Consider the following 20,911-nt stretch of genomic DNA (forward strand, 5'->3'; position numbering starts at 1 on the left):
GTCAGTTGCCAAGTGCAGTTAATTTGGCAGGAGAGCCGGTGCTGGCTGGGCAATTCATGGTGCTTCAACAACTGAGAACTTGAGTGGGTGGCCAGTTTTTTCTGTGCAGCTTTTAATGTTCTAATTGTTGCCCTAGAGCTGTGCGTGACATATGTAGGAATTGAGTTTCACATCATGGAAAAGGAAGGGGAGACTGTCAACTTTAGGCGTTTGGTGGTCAAATCTATTTGCATTGCTACTAGCCACACTTACATAGTTTGAAATACTGTTCAAGTAGTCCTTCAAGTGAATCATGAATGTGCATGTACAGAGCAGTTGCTGCTGCGTTTATACAGCAGTTCCATATAGATAATTACACAATAAATTAATTAAATGGGAACAAGAGCTCTTTAGCTTCCAAATACTGCGTAATAGTTGGCTTTTGCCAGACTGAAGGAGCATTGTGTCCCTCTGTAAACCAGTTCTGGTTGGATCAAACCAGAGACTTGATTCTTCAGTGCTGTACCATGCCAGCTAGCATGGTATGTTATGGAGATGGAGATGTTTCCCTGGATGTTATTTTTAACAATAAAGCAAATGCTTAAGGTCTTAACTTCAAGTCAGAACTGTCAGAATGCCACCGATACACTATTTCCTAAAATGGCACTGATTAGGGTTGTGAATTTGTTTGTTTGTTTTTTTTTTCTTCAGACATTGGGCAAGTCATGACCAAGTATAGAATTAATTACCACTGGTGCTTTGTAAGGGAATAAGCACTCATTAACGGTATGAGAGTAAGTGGTAAATGAGGCAAAATGTGACGTAGGTTTGTCAAGAGAGGTGATACTGGTACAACCATATTATTTTTTATGAGACTTTCCAGAGAGAGGAAGGAGAGGAGTATACCTAATCTGTCTGATGTCAGCAGAGTGCTTTCGTCATGCCATCTGTATGGAAAAAATGAGCATTAGTACTAGAGCTTAAAGATGGGTAGGGAGGGAGCAAGACCTGTAGGTATTGCTGGTAGGAGAGGAGGAAAACTGCTAGCCAAACTCCTCAAGTGTCATGCACTTTTTTTCTTTCGTAGGCACTGGCCTAATAAAATAGAATCATGCTTATGAATTTGGCTTATAGCAGAAATTTAGGAGGGGTGAATGGATGGGGGTATCCTCTGGGAGAAAATATATGACAGTGATATATGATATAGGATGATTGAGATGGTGACAGATACATATAAAGATAAGCATGAAATATATAGGACGAAAAATATTAACATAGGTAATAAAGTCATATATCTCAGGACTAATAATGAAAATTCATTATATGAGAGAGGCGTTCCTTGTGTATGGAAATCACAGAATCACAGAATGATACAGGGTTGGAAGGGACCTCTGGAGATCATCTAGTCCAACCCCCTGCCAAAGCATGTCCACCTAGAGCAGGTTGCACAGGAATGTGTCCAGGCGGGTTTTGAATGTCTCCAGAGAGGGAGACTTCACCACCTCCCTGGGCAGCCTGTTCCAGTGCTCTGCCACCCTCAAAGTAAAGAAGTTCCTCCTCGTGTTTAGATGGAACTTCCCATGTTCGAGTTTGTGCCCGTTACCTCTTGTCCTGTCGCTGGGCACCACTGAGTAAAGACTGGCCCCATCGTCTTGACACCCACCCTTTAAGTATTTATAGGCGTTGATCAGATCCCCCCTCAGTCTTCTCTTCTCCAGACTAAAATGCCAGGGAAGAAAAGGATGTGGGCATACTTGTTCATGAAGGGATGGAAGAGAGGTATGGGATGAAAATATTAAAGTAATCGCATGACAGTGGATATATATAAGGTGAAGTATTTTCAGTATACTTAGAGGGTATGGATGCTTTTGTACAAGAGTCAGATGCAGCCTCATACAGTTTCAGTAACTCGCGTTCAAATGGGATTAGGTTTGTGAAGATGATTAAAGAAGTGGGCAGACTGTGTTATAAGATGAAGAAAAGAGCAGGGAAAGCTTATTTACTGTAAGAAATGAACAAGAGGGTTCCCTCTGGGTTTTAGACAGAGGGGAAAGGTTGTGTTAAGTAACAATACCTGATGCAAGAGAAAATGTATACAAACAGGCTATGAATAAATGTGGGCAGAAAATTAATTGTAGCTGGAGCCCTCTTTTGATGGGCATTGCAAGCACGAAGTGCGCTTGACCAGTTTGCGAGATCTGAGGTTTGAATCCATTCACCTGCTGCTGACCAGGGTTATCCTCTCCCTCTCTGTTCTCCTTGGTAAGACAATTTGTTGACTCAGCTGTGCTCAATACCAGCCAAGGAGATTTCTGCACTGTTAAATGAAGAGGAAAACCCTGCTGGGTGATTTGATTGTTCTAAGGAGTCGTGCCTGAAGGGCATTTATGTTCCAAAACCTTTTGTAATGAAACCTTGTGGTAAAGGGAGTTGAGATGCGTTAAAAAGTTTGTAGTGCTGCTCCTTGTATAATTCTGTAATGAGACTCTGCATGCCAGCTGTACTGAGTAATCGGTACTGAGAAACAGTGAGCAGTTTCAGGTAATGAAGCAGCATCTGGCAACGGCAATTCCCTGAAAGCACACTTTACTCAATGTGTGCAATGAGTTTTTAGAAGACAGAGAATCTGCAGACGTGCTTCGTGCTGGCGTATATGCTTTAGGTTTGACGTTAGTCACGTAGATGGTTTCAGAGGAGTTTCCTGATGATTGCATCCTGAGATAAACCAGAGGGATGTTACAGGGGAAAAAAGCAAAAGCTTCATAGTGTGGAGCTTCCTCGTTAACATGCAGAGCATTAAATTGCAATTGGGACAAGAGCTGGCATCATTGCTGACAAGCAATGCCAAAAATTGCATTAGATATCCATGAGTGCAGGGCAAGGCGTTGGACAATTTCACCTGTTTTAGTACTTCAAGAGAAGTACTCATATCCTGTTGGCAGTATTTAGTACAGCTGACTGCTTCTCCTTTTAACACTTGTGATCTGAGACAACTCTGCATATAATGCAAGTCAGGTATTCTTAGCCTGTAGTATATTGGGTAAGATGTTTTACTCTATTTGTTCTCAGGTCAATTTTCTGAAGAAACTGAAAAAATCTTTTTGTAGATTTCAGGCCTGTTCAGAAATTTCCTTGGCCATCTTTCCACTGGACTCTTCCTCCTCAGTGGAGGACATGCCATAAGAGCCCCTGGGGCCCACAGGAGCGCTGGGGCCTTTTACAAGTCGTGATTATGTTGTGTGATGCACATTAATGTCCTGTGTCACATCAGCACTGAAAGAAAATAGACACCAGGCTGCTGGGTGCCCCTGCTCGTGATGTCCGGCTACCCTGCTGGTCTGAGGAGCATTTCCCTCCTCTGTAGAGGAACCTGCAAAGACACAGCCATCCAATTCACTGAGCTAAATTGGGTGTTGTGTATGAATCCCCTTCAGGGTTGTCTCTGCTCCAAGCAGTAGGTGTCAGTGTGCACCCATCCCAGCGCAAGGGAAAAACAGCAGGAATCCTTAAGAAAACAAGACAGTTGCTTTTAGAGGGGTTATATTTCTGCACAGTAAGAAGGCAGTTTCAAATATAATGTACCACATTTAAAGGAAGGATAATTGGATCTGAGCTTGTGGAAGCGTGACGGTTCTGAGAGAAGATTGCAAGTGTGTCCTCTGTGTGATGGGACATTCCAGTAACATTCCAGAGCACATCTCTTCATTTTTAAACTTGTTATTTTCACTTTTTATATGGAGACACAATCCATCTCTTTGGGGAATGTCTGTCAAATGAAGTAGTTGTCTTAAAATAGATTCCACGTGAGCCTGAAGCATTGCATGTCACAGCATGCAACAGTTGTGGAGAGTGAACAGTGTTTAGATTGTATAAATACGTATGAAAAAGGAATTTCTTAGGTCACGGGTTGGAATAATATATTCATGAGGACTTCAGAAATTTCCCGTGTGAAATGTCAAAGCCATCTAAACATCCTCTACATTGCTGGAAAGGCAAAATGGTAAAAAGTTTTTGTATCTATTGAGGCTTTCTTACTGTTGTGCTTGGCTTTTTAAAAAAAAAAAAAAAAGGGGGAAAAAAAAATAGCTTTGCATCTTGAGTAAAGCAGATGGATTGTAAATAAATCTCAGCAATGCTTGGCCTTAGTTCCAGACTGCAAGTATAGCATATGATTTAGGCCATTAAGTATGATCAGGAATTAATTCATTGACTTCATAAATGAAAACCCAATCTGGGATAATATTATGCCAGTAAGTCATTTTTCTCTGGTTGATGTTTTTAGTTTGCTCTTTTAATACCTGGATGCTAATACATTTTTCTCAATAGTGCCTTGAATAAAAAAAAAAAAAAAAAAAAACCAACAGAAGGTTTGATACCCAACTCAGTTCTTTGCCTGCTCTCACAAGATGCCCAATGCAAACCAAACAGGATGCAGGTGTTGCATGAGAGAATTCTCACTTCAGGGCATATCTTTTAAACCTAGAGTACTAGTTAGAGGGGGCAGGAGAGCTTTTTCACAATGAGGGTGGTGAGGCACTGGAACAGGTTGTCCAGAGAAGTTGCGGATGCCCCATCCCTGGAAGTGTTCGAGGCCAGGCTGGATGGGGCTTTGAGCAACCTGCTCTAGTGGGAGGTGTCCCTGCCTATGGCAGGGGGGTTGGAACAAGATCATCTTCAAGGTCCCTTCCAACCCAAACCATTCTATGATTAATGTGCTTAAAGGTGATGGAAAATGCCACCCTCCTATACTTCAGGTTGAAGCGAAATGGGAGAAGAGACCATGCAGTAAGAGTTTACCTTATGTGTGAAGCAAAACGTTATCCAGAGCTGATGGGGCATCTCTGAAAGTGAGCAAAAGACTTTGGTAAACAAGTTAGACAACACTGGGAAGTGCTAGAGGTCAGACTTCCCAAAAGGAAAAGTGCAAGGGTCATAGGAAGCCAGTTCAAAAGTTTATAGCGCTCTAAACAGCTGTGTGCCTTCATGCGGGTTTTGTGGCTGAGTCTCTGAAAGTAAAAGTCCCCAGCACTGGGAGACTCTCCTGCTGCTTTCTGTCACCCAAGGAGAACCTTTAATTTCTATGGAAAGTCGCTATTTCTCAGTGTGCTCTGCAGCAGCTGCATAATTTAATAAAGATAATCTAGCTGTGGAGATAATCGTATGTATTGGTGAAATGGAACAGACGTGAGGAGAAAATAATTAACCCAAGCAGAACATGAGTTCCTGTTGTCCAGATGATTTCCTCAGCAAAGCGCAGGCGGGCATGCCAGGAGGGCTCTTTTGGGCTCGGCTCACCCTGCCTGCTCTGGGAAGCATAAATCCAACAGCAGAGCGACTTTTGCCTCCCAAGAAGTTTGGAAAACCCCGCAGGATGCACCCCGCCTCTTCTGGGCTGTGAAATCTTTACAGGGCTGTGCCTTTCCCTGAGTTTGCTAACACACTCCAGCACCTCCCACTCTGTCCCTGGGCAGCTGCAAATCCTAAAGCCACTGTGTAACTCTCTCCCCTCCACTTTTTGGTCTGGACGCAAACTTCCTTGGTATAAAAAAGGTTGGTGCAGAGTAAATCAAGCAGTTTAGCAATGCATTAAAATTAAGCTTCAAAACGAAATAGCAAGGAAAGCTATCAATTGTGGAATTAAAAGAAATTTAGTGTATCTGGAAAACCTCCGATGTTAAATCTCCATCTTACTGAGAAGGGGCTAATAAAAGAGCATTAAATATATCACAGGGCTAAGAATAAAGCTATATGCAGTTATACAAGGAAGCCGTATTTAGAAGGGAAATATAATAAAATCAGAATGTCAGAGCTTAATTTTGTAGTCATCCACTCAACTGGCGTGTAGCTGTATACATATTTCCTTGTTACTTGTCAGCAGTTTGAAAATCACTGTATTGCTAGCTCTCCAACAGAATCTGTATTGTCCGAGTAGGGCTTTTCTCGATATCACAATGTAGCTGTTATGCAGATATGTGTCATTATGAATTAGCAAGGTTAATGGACTTAAAACTGAATTGGTGTCAACTACGGAATGTATTGGGAGGGGCTTATGAAAATTTTTGACATGTTACTTAGATATTTTTTCAGCTTTATCCTTTGGTTCTTCTTTTTACTACTTTTTGTGTTAAGAAGCTGGTGTGTTTTCAGTAATGATGCAAGTGGTTTGCAGATAGTGGCCATGAACACCTCAGGTGGAGTTAACAGCCTGAAGTCTTACGTACAGCATCTCGCTTTTCATTAGGTTTATGTGAAATGGGAGTTTTTATCTTTGCATGGTATTAATCCTATTGGAAATAGAGGGAAGAGCTGTTTCCTGAGATTTTTCTGTCTTGTCTGATGGGTAGATAGATATACCTACATCCTAAAGATGTTTTTTAAAAAAAACTAGATCCAAACAATCCTATCGCCCTCTCCACAACCGCTTTCCTGATATAAAAACAGAAAAAAGGTGTGATATGAAAGACACCCCCGCTCAGTATGGATTGCATGTAAATATTACAGAAAGTTGATACAATATTAACTTACTCCCACACATGTAGGAATGATAGCCAGTGCGTGAATTGTATCTTACGACATGGTTTAGCCTACAGCACTAGCGTCTTCTTGCTAATCCATCTCCCATGGGAGGCCGGGTCTTAAAAAAACAGTTTTGGGCCAAGTGGTTCATGTAAGTGAACAGGAAAGCAAGTAGGGTGCTTGAAATGTGCACTTCAAATTGCAAAGCCATCCGGTAGTTAATGGTCGAGATGTTATGTATAGGAAGAGAGGGATCTTGCAGTTTATTTATTTTTTCCTATGTGCAGTTTGCATGTCTGTAATAATAAATAAAGCAATACTTGTTTGCGTGTCTTCTGTTCATTAAATCATCTGATGGCACAGCTGCTCGGGTGCTGTGCAGGTAATGTGGGATATACTGGCAAATCCGTGACTGCTTTCACACTGTGCCACCCACCGCTCCTGGGCTGGAGGTGAGCACCGAGTGAAGCTGGGACTGGAAGGGGTACGTGTGTGGTTAGGGCACACTGCTGTACCCACACCGAGGGCAATGTGCTGGCTGAGCCAGAGGAAGCTGAAGCATATTGCAAGTCCGATTTGCAGCTGGGTGTTTGTACTTCACTACATGAGTTAGGATGTTTTGTTGGTTTTGTTAAACTGGCTGTAGTGGCCCCTTGTTTACTCTTCTCGTCCTCTGTCGCCTGCCTTCAGCCACAAGTGGCACTTGAACCCAGTAAAGCCACAGAGTGGTTCCCATCTGAGAGTGCCGCAACCTCTTAGCTAGCACTAAAGCTGTATGGGGAGATGCAAAACCATAGAATGGTTTGGGCTGGAAGGGACCTTAAAGATCCTCGAGTTCCAGCCCCCCTGCCATGGGCGGGGACACCTCCCACTAGACCAGGTTACTCAAAGCCCCATCCAGCCTGGCCTTGAGCATATCCAGGATGAGGCATCCACAACTTATCTTCCTGCCACCCTCATAGTGAAAAAATTCTTCCTAATATCTAATCTAAATCTCCCCTCTTTCAGTTTAAAACTGTTACCTCTCGTCCTTTTACTACACTCCCTGATAAAGAGTCCCTCCCCATCTCTCTTGTAGGTCCCCTTTAGGTACTAGAAGGCTTGGAAGGCAGCTATAAAGTCTCCCCAGAGCCTTCTCTTCTCCAGGCTGAACAACCCCAACTCAGCCCGTTTTCATAGGAGACGTGCTCCAGCCCTCTGATCATCTTCATGGCCCTCCTCTGGACCTGCTCCAATAGGTCCAGGCCTTTCTTGTGCTTTCAGGGAAGCAGACAGGAAGTCTTTGGTTAGTTAAGGGAGGTCAGCTGTTGTTGGTTCTTCTGCGTTGAAACAGTTTGGGAGAAAACGGTAAAGACTGAAGGTGATAAATAGCTGTTTTGGCAGGAAGCACATCTTGCATCCAGCCTGCCTTGTGCCCTGGACGCAGAGTGCCATTTTATTGGGATATATCAGCCAATCATACAGCTAATTCCTCTGCTGATACAGGGATAAATCCAAATGAAAGCCCTACGCCTGTAACTTATTTGGCTTAAAGAAGATCCCAGGAGTGATGAACAGGCAAAAAGCGTCACCTTATCTGCAGAGCCGAGTCAACATGGGGGAATAGGGGACAGGATGGAACTCAGCTTGGCCAGGTTGAACCTGGCTCTGTGCAGAGGAAGGAAACCAGTGACAGCTGTGTGAAGGTGGCGCATCAGCTTGTTCAGAAGGGCTTTAGACGCAAGCAATGGCACCTACAATCATGTCAGCTCCTCCTGAGCCTGAAAACAGACTGAGGGGAAAAAGGGAAAGAAGAGAGCATGCATTTTATTTTTAAAAATGTTAAGCAAAGAACACGAATATCAGAGAGTGGCAGGAGAAGAACTGTGCAAAGCCTGTGTTTTGCCTTTGTCTTCTGTTTAGATATAAAGATTCTTAAATATTAAGTCTCCTTTCATAGTGCATATGTTTTCAAGTTGGCTTCAAAAGGCAGGGACTTTTGTGATGAGGCTAAAACAACTTGCAGTGGCAGAAAGCTCAGAATAATGCAAAAAAATCTGCAACGTGAAAGTTGAAATACTTTCCATTAGATGTTGGCCTACTGCAAGGGAGCGACAGGGAAATTAATTTTTCAGGGTATTGGCATTGTCAAAATGTTCCATGTCACTGTGGGAGAGAAGATTCCTTAAGGGGAAAGCTTGTGGCATGTGCATACAATTGTTGGGACAACTCAGACATTTAAATCTGAGTGCTGCAAAGAACAAGGGTTTTTAAGACCTTATTGTGCAGTTAGATCTAATTTTCTCCTCTTTTTTTTTTTTTCTTTTTTTTTTTTACCCAGTGCCCATGTATCACAAGTCAGTAGCAACATTCCTGCTACAGGAGAGTAAGTATCTCTTTTACAATTTTGTAGCTACCTTTTTTGTATATTGGAGCTTTTTAAAGGAGCTGGTTGGTCTTTGATTTCTCTTTGAGGTTTGTTCTTGCACAAACAAAAAGAGGATAATGTTTCCCAAGCTAAAGCATCTGCAATAATAATAAATCATTTCCTTCTGAAAAATTCCCAGGCCCTTGGTTCTTTCCTTGCACTGCGCCTGCAATGTTTTGGCTAGGCAGAACTTGAATAGTTCGAGGAACCATTTACACGGCGTCATCCTCTTGCTCTTGTTTGTGCCCTGTTGCATCTCAGCAGAGGATGGGGCTTGACCCCACCACCATAACTGGGAGCAGCAGAGCTAATGAGTTGGCTTCCTTGCTGGAGCTGGAAATTCCCAATGGCTGATCGGTTTGCAGAACCGATTCTTGTCAATACATGAAACACAGACATACTTGCCAAGTTAAACGATATGGTTTTTTGCACTTGCTAAGATCTTTTGACTTTTTCAGGAACTGCAGTCTCAGCAGACTCACAACTATAGCAACTTAGCAACAACTTTTGTAAATTCTCTGGAGAAGTCGGCCCAGATAGAGGTTCCCATACTCATAACTACTCATTTGAAAATTACCCAGCAAATCCTGCAAATAATTTTTTTTTATTATTATGGAAAAAGTACTAGAAGCTATGTATGGACTTTGGAAAGGCGTGTTTGAAAAACTCTTCAGCAGACTACTTAAAGCATTGTTAGAAACCGGGGTGTACAATGTGTTTCCAAATGATCTTTTGGGAAAAAAAAAAAAAATATTAGATTTTGCCTATTCAAAACTTCCTCTGATTAAGGAAGGAAGGAAATATTACAAGAAAATGTCAGTACCAAAATGAAGGAGATTTTCTTGTATTGAAAGTTCAAGTGGTCTCACATCTTTAACTGATGCAACTGCAGAGGCTCCCTTGCTGTGGCTTGTGTGGATGCCCTCTTGCTGCCAGTGGGCATGATGGTGATCTCATACCAATGTAAGTCAAGAGGTGGCTGTGGGTGGATTCATGGCACAAGAACAGTGCAAAACCAGCATGAAATCGAAACAAAGTCCGTGCTTGGTACCAGGTTAAGCATATGAGGAGTTTGTAGTCAGGTACTGTTTGCATGTTCTCATCCTCCTGTGAGACAGCAGTGAATCACTTTCTTGCAGATGATCCATTGCCTTATTGAGCTCGGATTACACAAGAGACTTGACCAGTGTCAGCATGGCTGGGTATCAAATACAATTTTGTCACGGCAAGGACTGTTAAAGTGGAGGGTGAAAGTTAGGCACCAATGTCTATAGTTGCAGTTAAGTAAAATTTGCTGGTTTACTGAAGGTTCAAGCATCCCTAGAAATAAAAAAGAGCAAGTTGAATTGGGAAGAGTCAGATCTTCTGAGGGACCTGAACATCAGGGTATCAGAAGATTTTGGCTTAGCTCTTTGCAGATGTCACAGCCCTCGGACATTTTATACTGCCTTGCCATCGTAATAAAACATAAACCTCGATACCCTTGCTTTATTTATTGTTGCAGAGAGGGCGCTCCACAAAGTCTTTGAGCTCAATTGACCTTATTTTTCGGCTTGACAGGTATGTAGAGAAGACAATCCGCTCAGCCGTGGAGCAGCATCTCTTTGATGTTCATGGCTCAGGCGGCCAGAGTTCAGAGGACTCTGAATCGGGAACATCTTCAGCCTCTTCTAATGTGTCTGCCAGGCAGAGAAGGCGACACCACAAAGAGCAGGAGGAAGCCCGGAGAAACAGAGACATGTACGAGCCTGATTTCTTTGTTTCGGAAAGTATATTTGACTAAGTGTACCCTGGTCATGTCTTCTTATCAAGGCAATGCTTAGTTCTGTGGTGAAACACACTGGCCCTTGCCCTGAGTGTAAAGCACAGAGCAGACTGCAGTGCCTGCGCAGAGCTCCATTGCATCAGTTAGAGCTGGGACATGTAGAGTTTATTAGAAGTCATTGAGTGGGGCGAAGCATGATAAGAATACTTTTTTTTTTTTTTTAACAAAGTATGGTAGAGTTCTTAATTACAGTATCTGGAATTGTTTAATTACAGTATTTGTTGCTTTAGTGGAAATCCCCAGGCAGTTGGCCCTGTTGCCTGTAACTGTCTTTAGATAAAAACACTGGGTTTAGATGCTTTTCTGAATTCAGAATGTCTTAAAAAATGACATCAAGTTCTCCTTTTGTATGTGGGGGCACAGCTTATGTTTGGGTTTATTGAGTAGCCCTGGGAGTTTTTCCTGGAAAATTGGAAAAATCTTCCCTTTGATTAGTCGGAATTTAAGAATTTTTATTCACCCCGTTACACATAGTTTAAACATGATTTAGTCGTGAATTTCATTAAATATCTGTCAAAAAATAAAAATAATACCTATTTTTCCTTTTATGCTCCTGTACTTGTGGGGTACAAATGTATTACCACCACAGCCTTAACACTTGCCCAAGGCACAGCTATCTTTAAGGAGCTATAGCTATAGACGTTGCAAGTCCACCATCTGGTCAGTGCTTACACATATGGCTAGCTTTAACACAGCGCTAGTTCTTGTAAAGAATGTGTATACTTGACTTGGATTGCTAGGATTTCAAGTTAGATTCTCAAAAAAACATCTAGTCTCTCGTTGTTTTCCCCTGGGTGCTGAATTTCCCAAATCCTTTTGGATCTGCAGCTTCCTATACAAAACCACTTTCATACAGGTGCAAAACCATCATTACCTTGTGTTAATATTGCAGTCATGCTATTTCCCAAAATGTGTCAACGCTACCGTTGTAAAAAAATCTGTAGTTACAAAGTAAAAAGCCATTTCTATAGTGACTAAAAATACGCTGTGAAAATGGACTGGGAAGTTAGCACTTGTAAGTCACCAAAGCATCTGGCAGCAGCTCCGAAGTAGTTTTTCTTGTTTAGTAGCCCCGCTGACAGGCGTCTCAGGTAAGTAGGTCAGAGACTGGCTAGTGTACGTGTTTGGAAGCATATAGTACTGCAGGGTTGTTTTTTTTTCAACATTTCAACAGAGCTGCCTTTAGACAAGGTAGACACACTTGTTCAAATTCAATCCATGGAGCTGGAGCCAAGGATTTAAAGCACATCGGAAGTTTTGAATGCTGGCGAGGGTTCAAATTGTTTTCCCTTGTTCCCTTAGGTCAGGTTGCTGGGAGTCCTTTGGGTGAATTATCAAAATTGGGAATTCCTTTCAAAACTTCTTGCTGGAGTTGTTGTTTTCATTGGCAGTGACTTCATCTCCTTGCCTTGTGATGGATCACAAGAGGATTTGTAATGTCACAAGGTGGGACTTCCACTAGGAAGAGCATTTATCACAAAAACGCATACGTGAACTCCCAGGCCTCGCAGCCTACATGATCTACAGGCTCTGTATATCTAATTGGTCTGCTCAGGCTGTTGTAAAAACTTCCACAAAGGCAAATGTGTTATCTTAGAAGCTTAGTCATAGATTAATAATGCCTCTTTGTAGCTCTCTTCCAGCAACAAAACCTAGAGATTTGTGATGTGGAAAATCACTGAAACTTTCTGGTTTTGCGTTTGATCTGAACATTTTGCCATGTTGGCACTGTCCGGATACTAGAGAGTAATTGGTTTCTTGTCACACTAGTGCAAGTCCAGCAAAATCCTCCTGCTGTTCGTGAAAGCAGGCTTTGGAGTCACACAGCACTGTATAAGGCAGCCACACTTAGAACAGTTAGCAAACATTCCAGTTTCCATGTCAAGTGTAAGCAGCCTGCCTTTAGCCTCCGGCAGGGTAGGATGGTGAAGAATGAGACCTATTGTGTTTCTCCTGTTCCCATAATGTAGTGGTGTGTTATGTATGTGCATCGTCATTATTGCACAAAGTAGAGGGAAGACAACTAAACAGGTTGTGAAGGGAAAACCGCATGCTGAAGGATGCAGAAGGCTAATTGTGCAGGGCACACACCAGGCTTCTGGAAAACATGCACAAACCTTGATAGCCCAGAGGGTCCCAGCTAGTGCATCATGTGGTGACTTAAAGCTAGCTGTCCCGTTCGCTTCCTAACATAGCACAACGGTCCTCTGTCCTAGCAGTTGTGTTGCCATTGCAGAGATGCATTCCCTTTTCTGTTCTGTGTAATTCCCAAATAGGAATCAAGCATTTGGCTAAAGCACCACAGTCCTGCTCTTGCATTTGAGAATATGAGTAAGAGGGCTGATTATGCGGTGTCATGCACCAAAGGAGATCCTTGGACCGCAGCTGTGAATCACTTTTCTAAATTAAAAGCACGTGTCTCAAAGGAAAATATGCTGTGTGTTCTCTATAAAAATACCGTAGCCAGCCAGGAGCTAGTCCAGCTTCCATGTGAAGTCAATGGAATTCTCTGCGTTGGCTTTGCTGGGAAGTGAATCAAGTCTCTAACATTGATCCTCACAGCTTTCTCACCTGAGGTGTATACACCTGGCTTTCACTCCTCAGTGGGATCTGGCATTGCACAGTGTGGTGTTTGCTGCAGTAGGAAGAACCAGAGCTACTGGTTTTGTAGGGCGTATAAAATGTTGCCGGAACTGCACCAGTCAGCATGATGCATTTCTCTACTGCTACCATAAATGTAGCGGGAGAGTGTTTTAAACAACCTCTTGTTGTAATGTCCCTTTTCTTTTTAGGGAAGTCGTCAACAAAGAAAACATTCCCTCTGGATTCAGCAATCTTGAAGACTGTATTCTAGCTGCTCAAGAAGTAGAAAAATTGCAAGACAACAGCTCCGGATATCTTAGTGAAAGGAATAAACCAAAACGGCAGAAATCCAGCACCAAGCTTTCAGAGCTTAATGACAACCAGGACAGTCCTGTGGTAAGCTGGCACGCTGTACTATTTGATGCCTAATACTAGGGTGGGAAAAAGTATTTTTTTTTATTCAGTGCACATCTGGTCCTCTTGGGCAACCATTTTTGCATACAGTACAAGCATAAGTGACTATTTTGGACTATGGGGAACACTGGATCCCACACTTGTAACCTTTGTGATGAAGCAACTGAGAAGCCGTATTTCTGCTATGATCTTTTTACTCCATTCATAGTAATTTTGTCTTTCCACAACTTTTTGGTTTTTTCATCTGAATTCAATGAAACATTTAGGAAAGAGAAAAAAGTAAATCTTTTTCCCAGTTTTTCAGAAGTCTTGCAAGGAGGTTGGAACCCCAGATGTAGGTTCACATGTTTAGGTGAAGTTTATTTTTATATTCCTGCTAAGTTCTGAAAATGTAGGTTGCAAGTGATTTCTTGATAATGAGATGACAAAGGTGTTTTATGCCTTTTCTCTAATGTCTGTGTGTTGCTATGGTGTTTGCAATTTGCAAAACACTTTGGAGTGTGTTGGTCCAAAAGGTGTTCCCTGTGCCTTTTACTGAGGAGGTAAATGAAACCAATGTAACGTCCTAAAAATCTGGAATACTGTAGAATTTTCCCAGTGTATTCTTGTGTGACTTTCACAGTAGAAGACAGTTTGCCATCTTTTACAAGCTGTAAAATAAAACTGGTGCATCCTTCTTCCCTCTCAATGAGACCAGACACTGATTATAGTGTCAGCAGTTGAGAAACTGTGCTGTGCTTCAATGCAGGGTCTACTTACAGTGGCAGGAATGTATGCATCCCAGTGCCTGCCACCAGACATGGATTACCCAGTTACTAGTGACAGTGAAAGCTGTGTGGAGAAGACTGTCCTTCCAAGCTATAGGGCATTTCCTTCGGTTGTACTTGATTAAATTTTAGAGCCTGCTGTGAATGAGTTCCTTCTTAATGTGACATTGTGTTGGGCCTTCTGTTGTTTAGGTCACAAAATTGCAATGATCTGATGCCTTTACCCTGTGCATAGATTATAGGGAGAGGCAGATTCGGATTCTCTTTGTGATAAAAAGAAGGCAAGATGCCAAAAATTATGGGCTTTAGATTAGGTTTCGTGCTCAATGTCAGTGACCTACTCATGTGATACTTCATCAAAGAGCCCAGTGAGATAGACACACTCTCACTTTGCGCCTTTGCTTGTCACAATGGGCTTTAAGATAGGCAAAGATCAAGTGCTTACACTTTTTTCTGCACCTTTTCTCTGTACCTGTGGAGTGTAAAACAGTTTAAATGTACATGAGAATTTGACTCAGGATTTGGGAAACAGAAGACCGACAGAAGTGTCCACTTTCACTGTGGACCTGGAAAACATTCATGGAGTCTTAAAATGTGCCCAGAAGAAATGTCCTCAAACTTACCTGTGTCCATTGGACTTTGTCCTGCCCCTCATTCTTGGATCTCTTAAGGGGCAAAGGCTGAAAAGAACATAAAATGGACTAAGTTTGCACATAAATTGCTTTGTCCAAGATGACCATCAGTGTGGTTCTTGCTTTGCTAGAGGAAGTGTCGCAGTGGGATTGCCAGCTGGGAGCATCGTTATGAAACAGCTTGCAGAGAGCACGGTGCTACTCTTTTTGAAGAGCAAAGGCTGCTTTTTAAGTTTTCATGAGTGCACTTATTTCATACTTGCATTTCAGAGACTGCCAGCAGGATGTGTGGTGGTTTAGCTTTCTTTTAGCTACATCTTTACAGCTCAAATAATAACCTAAGTTAGACTACCTGCTTGGAGTATCAAAGGACATAACCTTCACCTTAGCATTTGCTAATAGGGCTTCGTCATGTAAACAAGTTTGTGATGTTGTATCTTCTTACCCACCTTTTCTTGGGCCTGCCTTCTTTTCAAAGCCTGAAGGAATATGTAGGACAGTGTGTGGAAGCTTTCCTCTTAGCTGTCTAATTGCATTTGACTAAAAAGCGTAAGTCAGCAGTGGAAAAACTGTCACTTCCACTTACTCTCCCGAGCAAACCAACCACGAAGCACTTGAAAGCTTGTAACTGCATTTCAGAGACATGGTAGCCAGGTACCCGTGGGACTTAAAGAATCGCATTAGCCAAGGCTGCAATGACTAGGCTGTGGCACCTTATGGGGCTGGAGGTGTGGCAAGGTGAGAGAGGGCTGCAACTCCCCAAGAAGTCTGTGCACACAGTTCCCAGGGACGGTGAAGGAACACTTCACTCTACTGACTGACTTCCTCCTATTTAGGAGGAGTTTGCCCCAAAAACAGGTTAAAAAACCTCCTGGACACATGCCCAAAGTGGCAACATGGCTTGTCTTCACAATACTTTCTCAAAGTCTTGGAGGACAACAGCATTAATATTCCTAATGGTAGCCAAGACAAATTTCGGAACAAACTGTCATAACCATTTGAATTTCTTGCCCTGCATTCATATCAGCACAACTTAACATTACCTCTGCGCGTAGGGCAGTCTCTTTGCAATCTTCTGCTATTTAAGGAAAAACTAGGAAAGGGTTTGACTGAGAAGGGGAGTATTTTCTAAGGTGAGTATAAGGAGTCCTGTTGGGAAGATGCTGTGGATTTTGGTACCTGCTTTTACAGGACTTGTACACACCTCAGAATTGCTCTCAAGCTCAGTCTGTCTTGTCAGTCTGTAAAATAGGAACTGGAGGTGTATCATGTAGCATTATTGTGTTAGGCATTTTGAGGTCATCTGATGGAAGAGATGAAGCAGTGAGCAGCCTGGGTTTTTTTAATAGGTTATGGGCAATAAAATGTGGGCTTTGTTTTATTATAAATGTGCAGCAGGCAGTAGTCTGATTGTTGTCTTGTTTCTGGAAGTCCTGTTGGATGTTTCTACATTTGATCTGTTCAATGGCCTGCAGCTTGAATTTTTTTCTCTTGTGTATCTTACTGCTTTAACATTTACTGTATTACAGAGTATGGAAACCTTTAGCTCATCCAGGCCTATAGACAGAACAGGACCTGATGACATGGAAATTTTATCTGAAGAAAGGTGATATTTTTATTTTTTTTAATACATTTATGTTTTATCTTCCCTGTGGTTGCAGTACAGCCTAAGAGATCTTCCACCACAGACTGTGAGGGTGACATTTAGTTATGCTGCAGAACAGCGTTACCCACCACGTTCCCTTCAAAGTAGAACTGTATGGAGGCCCTGCAAATGTTGTGTGGGCTCTGCCCAGCACCATACACCACAAAGACTCTTCTCCCAATCTGTTAGGAATGGCACTGAAGATGCCGATGGTGCAGACTTGAAAAGAAGTCAGCTGTGAAGCACCTGAACCAGCATGCTCCGTGCAGGGGACTGCAGAGCCTGTCTCAGATGGCCTCTGGGCTGGGAATCCAGCCCTTTTCTTTGTGCTTTGCTCTTCTGCAAGAGCTAGAGCCCCGCTCTTGCTCACCTGAGATGACGATTTCTCTCCACGGTTGTGTTTGGTGGGAGAGTTGTATTGGTTTGGATTAAGGGCTCTGGAATTGAATGACATTATATTTTTCACCAGTCACTCCTGAGAGGCAGCAAAATACATCGTTTAGCAGCATTAAGTGCTGCAGCCCAGAGTGTCCCTTGATTTACTGAATGTATTAGCAAGTGTGCAGCAGTAGCAAGAATCTAAAAACCTGTGTGTGCAGAAGTCCTGCTTATTTTTGTTAAAAGACAAGTCTGAGTTTGTATTTGTAATATGTCGGTTTGTTTTTGTTTTTGTTTTTTTGTAGCAAAGAAAGTGAAAACGATGAGGTTTTTTTCAGGCACTCTCAGGTTGGTATTTTTGTGGTTTTGTGTTTCAGCTTTGTGGGCTCTAAATGGGCTTTTTATTTAGTAGAAACAAGTAGTTAAGTGTATAGTTCTGTGAAATTTTGTTTCTCCCAGAGAAATGGAGTTAGCATTTGCTTTTACTTTTCCTTCCTTCTGCTTTTTATTTACATAATTAAGGGAGCCTCTCAACCACTAAGGAGTCTGAAAGCATCTGCTTCAGTCCCCTCGATCCCTCCTTGCCAAAAAGGGAAGCGTCACTGAAGTAAGCACTTTGGTTTAAGTGACGCCAAGTTCCCTTATTAATCATTGCGAGCAGGGTGTGTGACTGGTTATCTCCCAGGGTAGTAAGATTAGCTTGTCTCATGATTTCTCTAAAATCATTTCGGTCTTTTATTTATGATTTCCCAATGCAGCCTGTTGCCTTTGAACATAGGTGTCTGTGATCATTTGTCTTAAAAAATTGGATCACCTTCTGCTTCTCTCTAAGTGTTGGTGGTTGGGGTGGATGTCAGGAGGGGATATGTGACATAGATAGCAACAGCTTTTTCCCCCACTTCCCATTTCTGCTCAACGCCCACCTCCTGCATTCACCTTATGGTGTTTTTCATACAACTGTTCAGCAAAGCGAGGGTTGGGGTTGGGTTAGGTGAACACCTTTGCAGTCACCGGTTCTTTTGGGTTTGCTTGAAATACCTGTAGACAGCCAAGCATTTGAAATACTAGGGAGAGTTATCTGAGGGACCTCTCCCTCAGCTGTGCACCCATTTTAGAGGAGCATAGGAATACAGCTGTGGACAGTGTCTGGTTTCTCTGGCTGTCTAGAGCTAACTGAGGGCTGACAGCATTTTTAAACTAGCCTACTCTTGTGGGTTTGGGTTGTTTGTTTTTTTTTAAATAAAAGACACTATGCATTTATTATCCTTGAAAGACTTCATTTCCGGTAGGTATTATTTCCATCTAGCAGGAAAGGTAGAAGAGATGATTTGCTAACAGCTGGGCTCTGACTGGCTGTGTTGTAGCTGGGGAAGTTCATGGGACACTGAATCACGTAACCTCTGCAAGGAGTGCTCAGTGCTGCCTTTGATCACTGCTCTGACTGGGCTTAGATGGATCTCCTACTTTGTTCCCAGAGGGTCAGCAATGCCCAGTGGTTCTGCACTTGCTCATGAGCTGTTTTGTTTTCTGGAGTGTGAATTTTGCAACACCTTGTTCCTCACGTACCTGCTTGCGTGTGGAGAAGGTGCTGTCATTTCCATGCCACACAATACTCCCATTAAGCTTCTAAATTAGGCTGGGGAAGGTATATTTGAATATGAAATCATAATCTGAAAATAGACTTCTCCTTAGGAAGAGTTTTAAAATTTAGAATTTTAACTGCAGGAGAAGACATAGCCTTAACCCAGAGATTGTATTATATAGGAATTACAAGGTCAAGAAAATGTTACATTCCCGCAAAGTAGTTTTACATTCCTTGTCCCTTATAAGCCTGTTGCTTAGGGCAGCTTAAAGACATACCTTTCCTAACAAACAACTCACTCAGGATGAGGAAGGGACATGCAAAATTGATTTGAATCCACCCGTAATCGAACAGAATACAACTTCCTTATCAGAATTCAGAGGTCTTTCTGTTGCCATTTATTTCTAGCTGCTTGAGCTACTCTTTATTCTGAATCTCCTTTGGAGCAGGGAGAACGAAAGCAGCTGAGTTATTCCCAGGTTACTTAGATCTGTAGTTACTGGTACCTGCAAAGCATGGCTGCAGAAGCAGCTTCTAAAAAGCAGAACTCAAGTGCCTAGTTTGAAGATTATTTTTTTTTGTGGTCATTTATGTAATATCCGCAGTGTACTGTGACTGCCAACTGCTACTGGGATCATCAACTTGCTGCCCCTTTGGTATGTAAGAAATTATGCATATCCATACCTAAAGCACAGTAGTAGTTCTCCCTTACTTGATTTTTACCCTGGAGGTTGGCAACTGGTGGCATCAGGAAATTAAATAGGAAAATAAGCGATGGGAATACTGAATTATCTACCACTCTGTGAGTTTGGAGCATTAATGCAAAGAAGGTTAAATATCTGCTTTCTTGAGTCTCCTGGGTTTGTACCACCATTGTTCTTCAGAACACCTAATGATTTATTCATTGTATTAGAGGCTCTATCAGTGAGCAAGGAAAGGAGAGGAACTGGCTGCAGGCACAGCACAGCCCTGTTTTTAAACAGCTGCTAAATATTTCCGACAACTGAAGTGACTTTAGATGGAAGATATTGATTTGATCTTTCTAATATATCTGTAACAGAAATGTTTACCCATCTGGGAAGTGCTCTTTATCTGCTACAGATGTCTTTTAAGATATCTTAATAAATTAAGAGACCATACGCTCTTCATAGAAAGACATTTAACTCTGGAATTAGTGTCAGTAGTGGTGACGAGATGGTATTTTCAGGTTTCTCTCTTTGAAATTGTTAAAATCGAGATAAGTTCCTCTCTTTACACTTCTTGATCTTATTAAAAACAGCACCTCTTTTGAAACTTATTGCTCTGTTTCTTTCAGCTTTAAAATACTGTGCTGGCAATGTAAATGCAGTTTATCAACTAGTACAATTTGTTCTTTAGTAAATGTAAAAGACTGCCTGTTTCTGGCTGCTGACCAGTCTTTCTGTTTGTAATGTACACTATTTAGATCCTGGCAAGAAATTTGTTACTGGACCTTAAGGAAATATTTAAGTCCTCCCAACCTGGAAGCAGCTTAAAAGATATTGAATGGTGAATTAGCATTTTTCCATGTACAGCTCTCACAATAAACACGTTTGTAATCAGATTTAGTGTCAAGCTGTACGAGTTATTAGTGCTTGGCAAACTGTCATCTAGTGTTTCCTTTTGTTATAATGTTTCAAAAAGGCGATTTATTGAAATGAAAAGGAAATACAAACCTTATACAAACACAACGCAGAACACTCTTTACAAATACCAGGGTGTTCATCACCCAGGTTTTTAGAACCATAGGACAGCCCAGGTTGGAAATGATCTCTAAAGATCACCTGGTCCAGCCTTTCGTGGGAAAGGAAGCCTAGATGAGATTATCTATCACCCTGTACAATTGCAGGGATTGATGGGATTGAATCCAGATAAAAACATTTATTCATATGATTTGTCCACTGGGAAGGCTTTTTCCCCTCTCTACATGAAGCTTACTTGTTTTTCTGTGCTTGAAGGGGACAAAAAAAGAAAACAAACACATCATTAACTTTATGCAGATGAAAAAAATTAGATGTGTCTTAGTGGCATGTACTAAGGATATTGATTTAAAGTAAGTAAAATACGTCCAAATATACCAGTTATTTTTTTAAGGCCCATTTACTTCACACATCAACATATGCAGATTCCTTAACTAGATTATCAAAATACCTGCCAGGGGGAGA

General features: G+C 41.9%; 1 protein-coding gene across 2 annotated transcripts in view; it reads left to right on the plus strand.

Annotated features, from left to right (window-relative positions):
• The window catches only part of FAM13A (family with sequence similarity 13 member A), a 131,446-nt gene that overhangs the window by 85,552 nt on the left and 24,983 nt on the right, over positions 1 to 20,911 (plus strand). For both annotated transcript variants that reach the window (XM_074148339.1, XM_074148341.1), the window contains 5 exons: positions 8,816 to 8,860; positions 10,463 to 10,642; positions 13,520 to 13,706; positions 16,653 to 16,729; positions 17,452 to 17,494. In XM_074148339.1, coding sequence (XP_074004440.1) covers positions 8,816 to 8,860; positions 10,463 to 10,642; positions 13,520 to 13,706; positions 16,653 to 16,729; positions 17,452 to 17,494 — 532 coding nt within the window. The remainder of the gene's footprint in view (positions 1 to 8,815; positions 8,861 to 10,462; positions 10,643 to 13,519; positions 13,707 to 16,652; positions 16,730 to 17,451; positions 17,495 to 20,911) is intronic.

The sequence above is a fragment of the Numenius arquata genome, chromosome 5, assembly GCF_964106895.1.
Source record: "Numenius arquata chromosome 5, bNumArq3.hap1.1, whole genome shotgun sequence".
Taxonomy (NCBI): Eukaryota; Metazoa; Chordata; class Aves; order Charadriiformes; family Scolopacidae; genus Numenius; species Numenius arquata.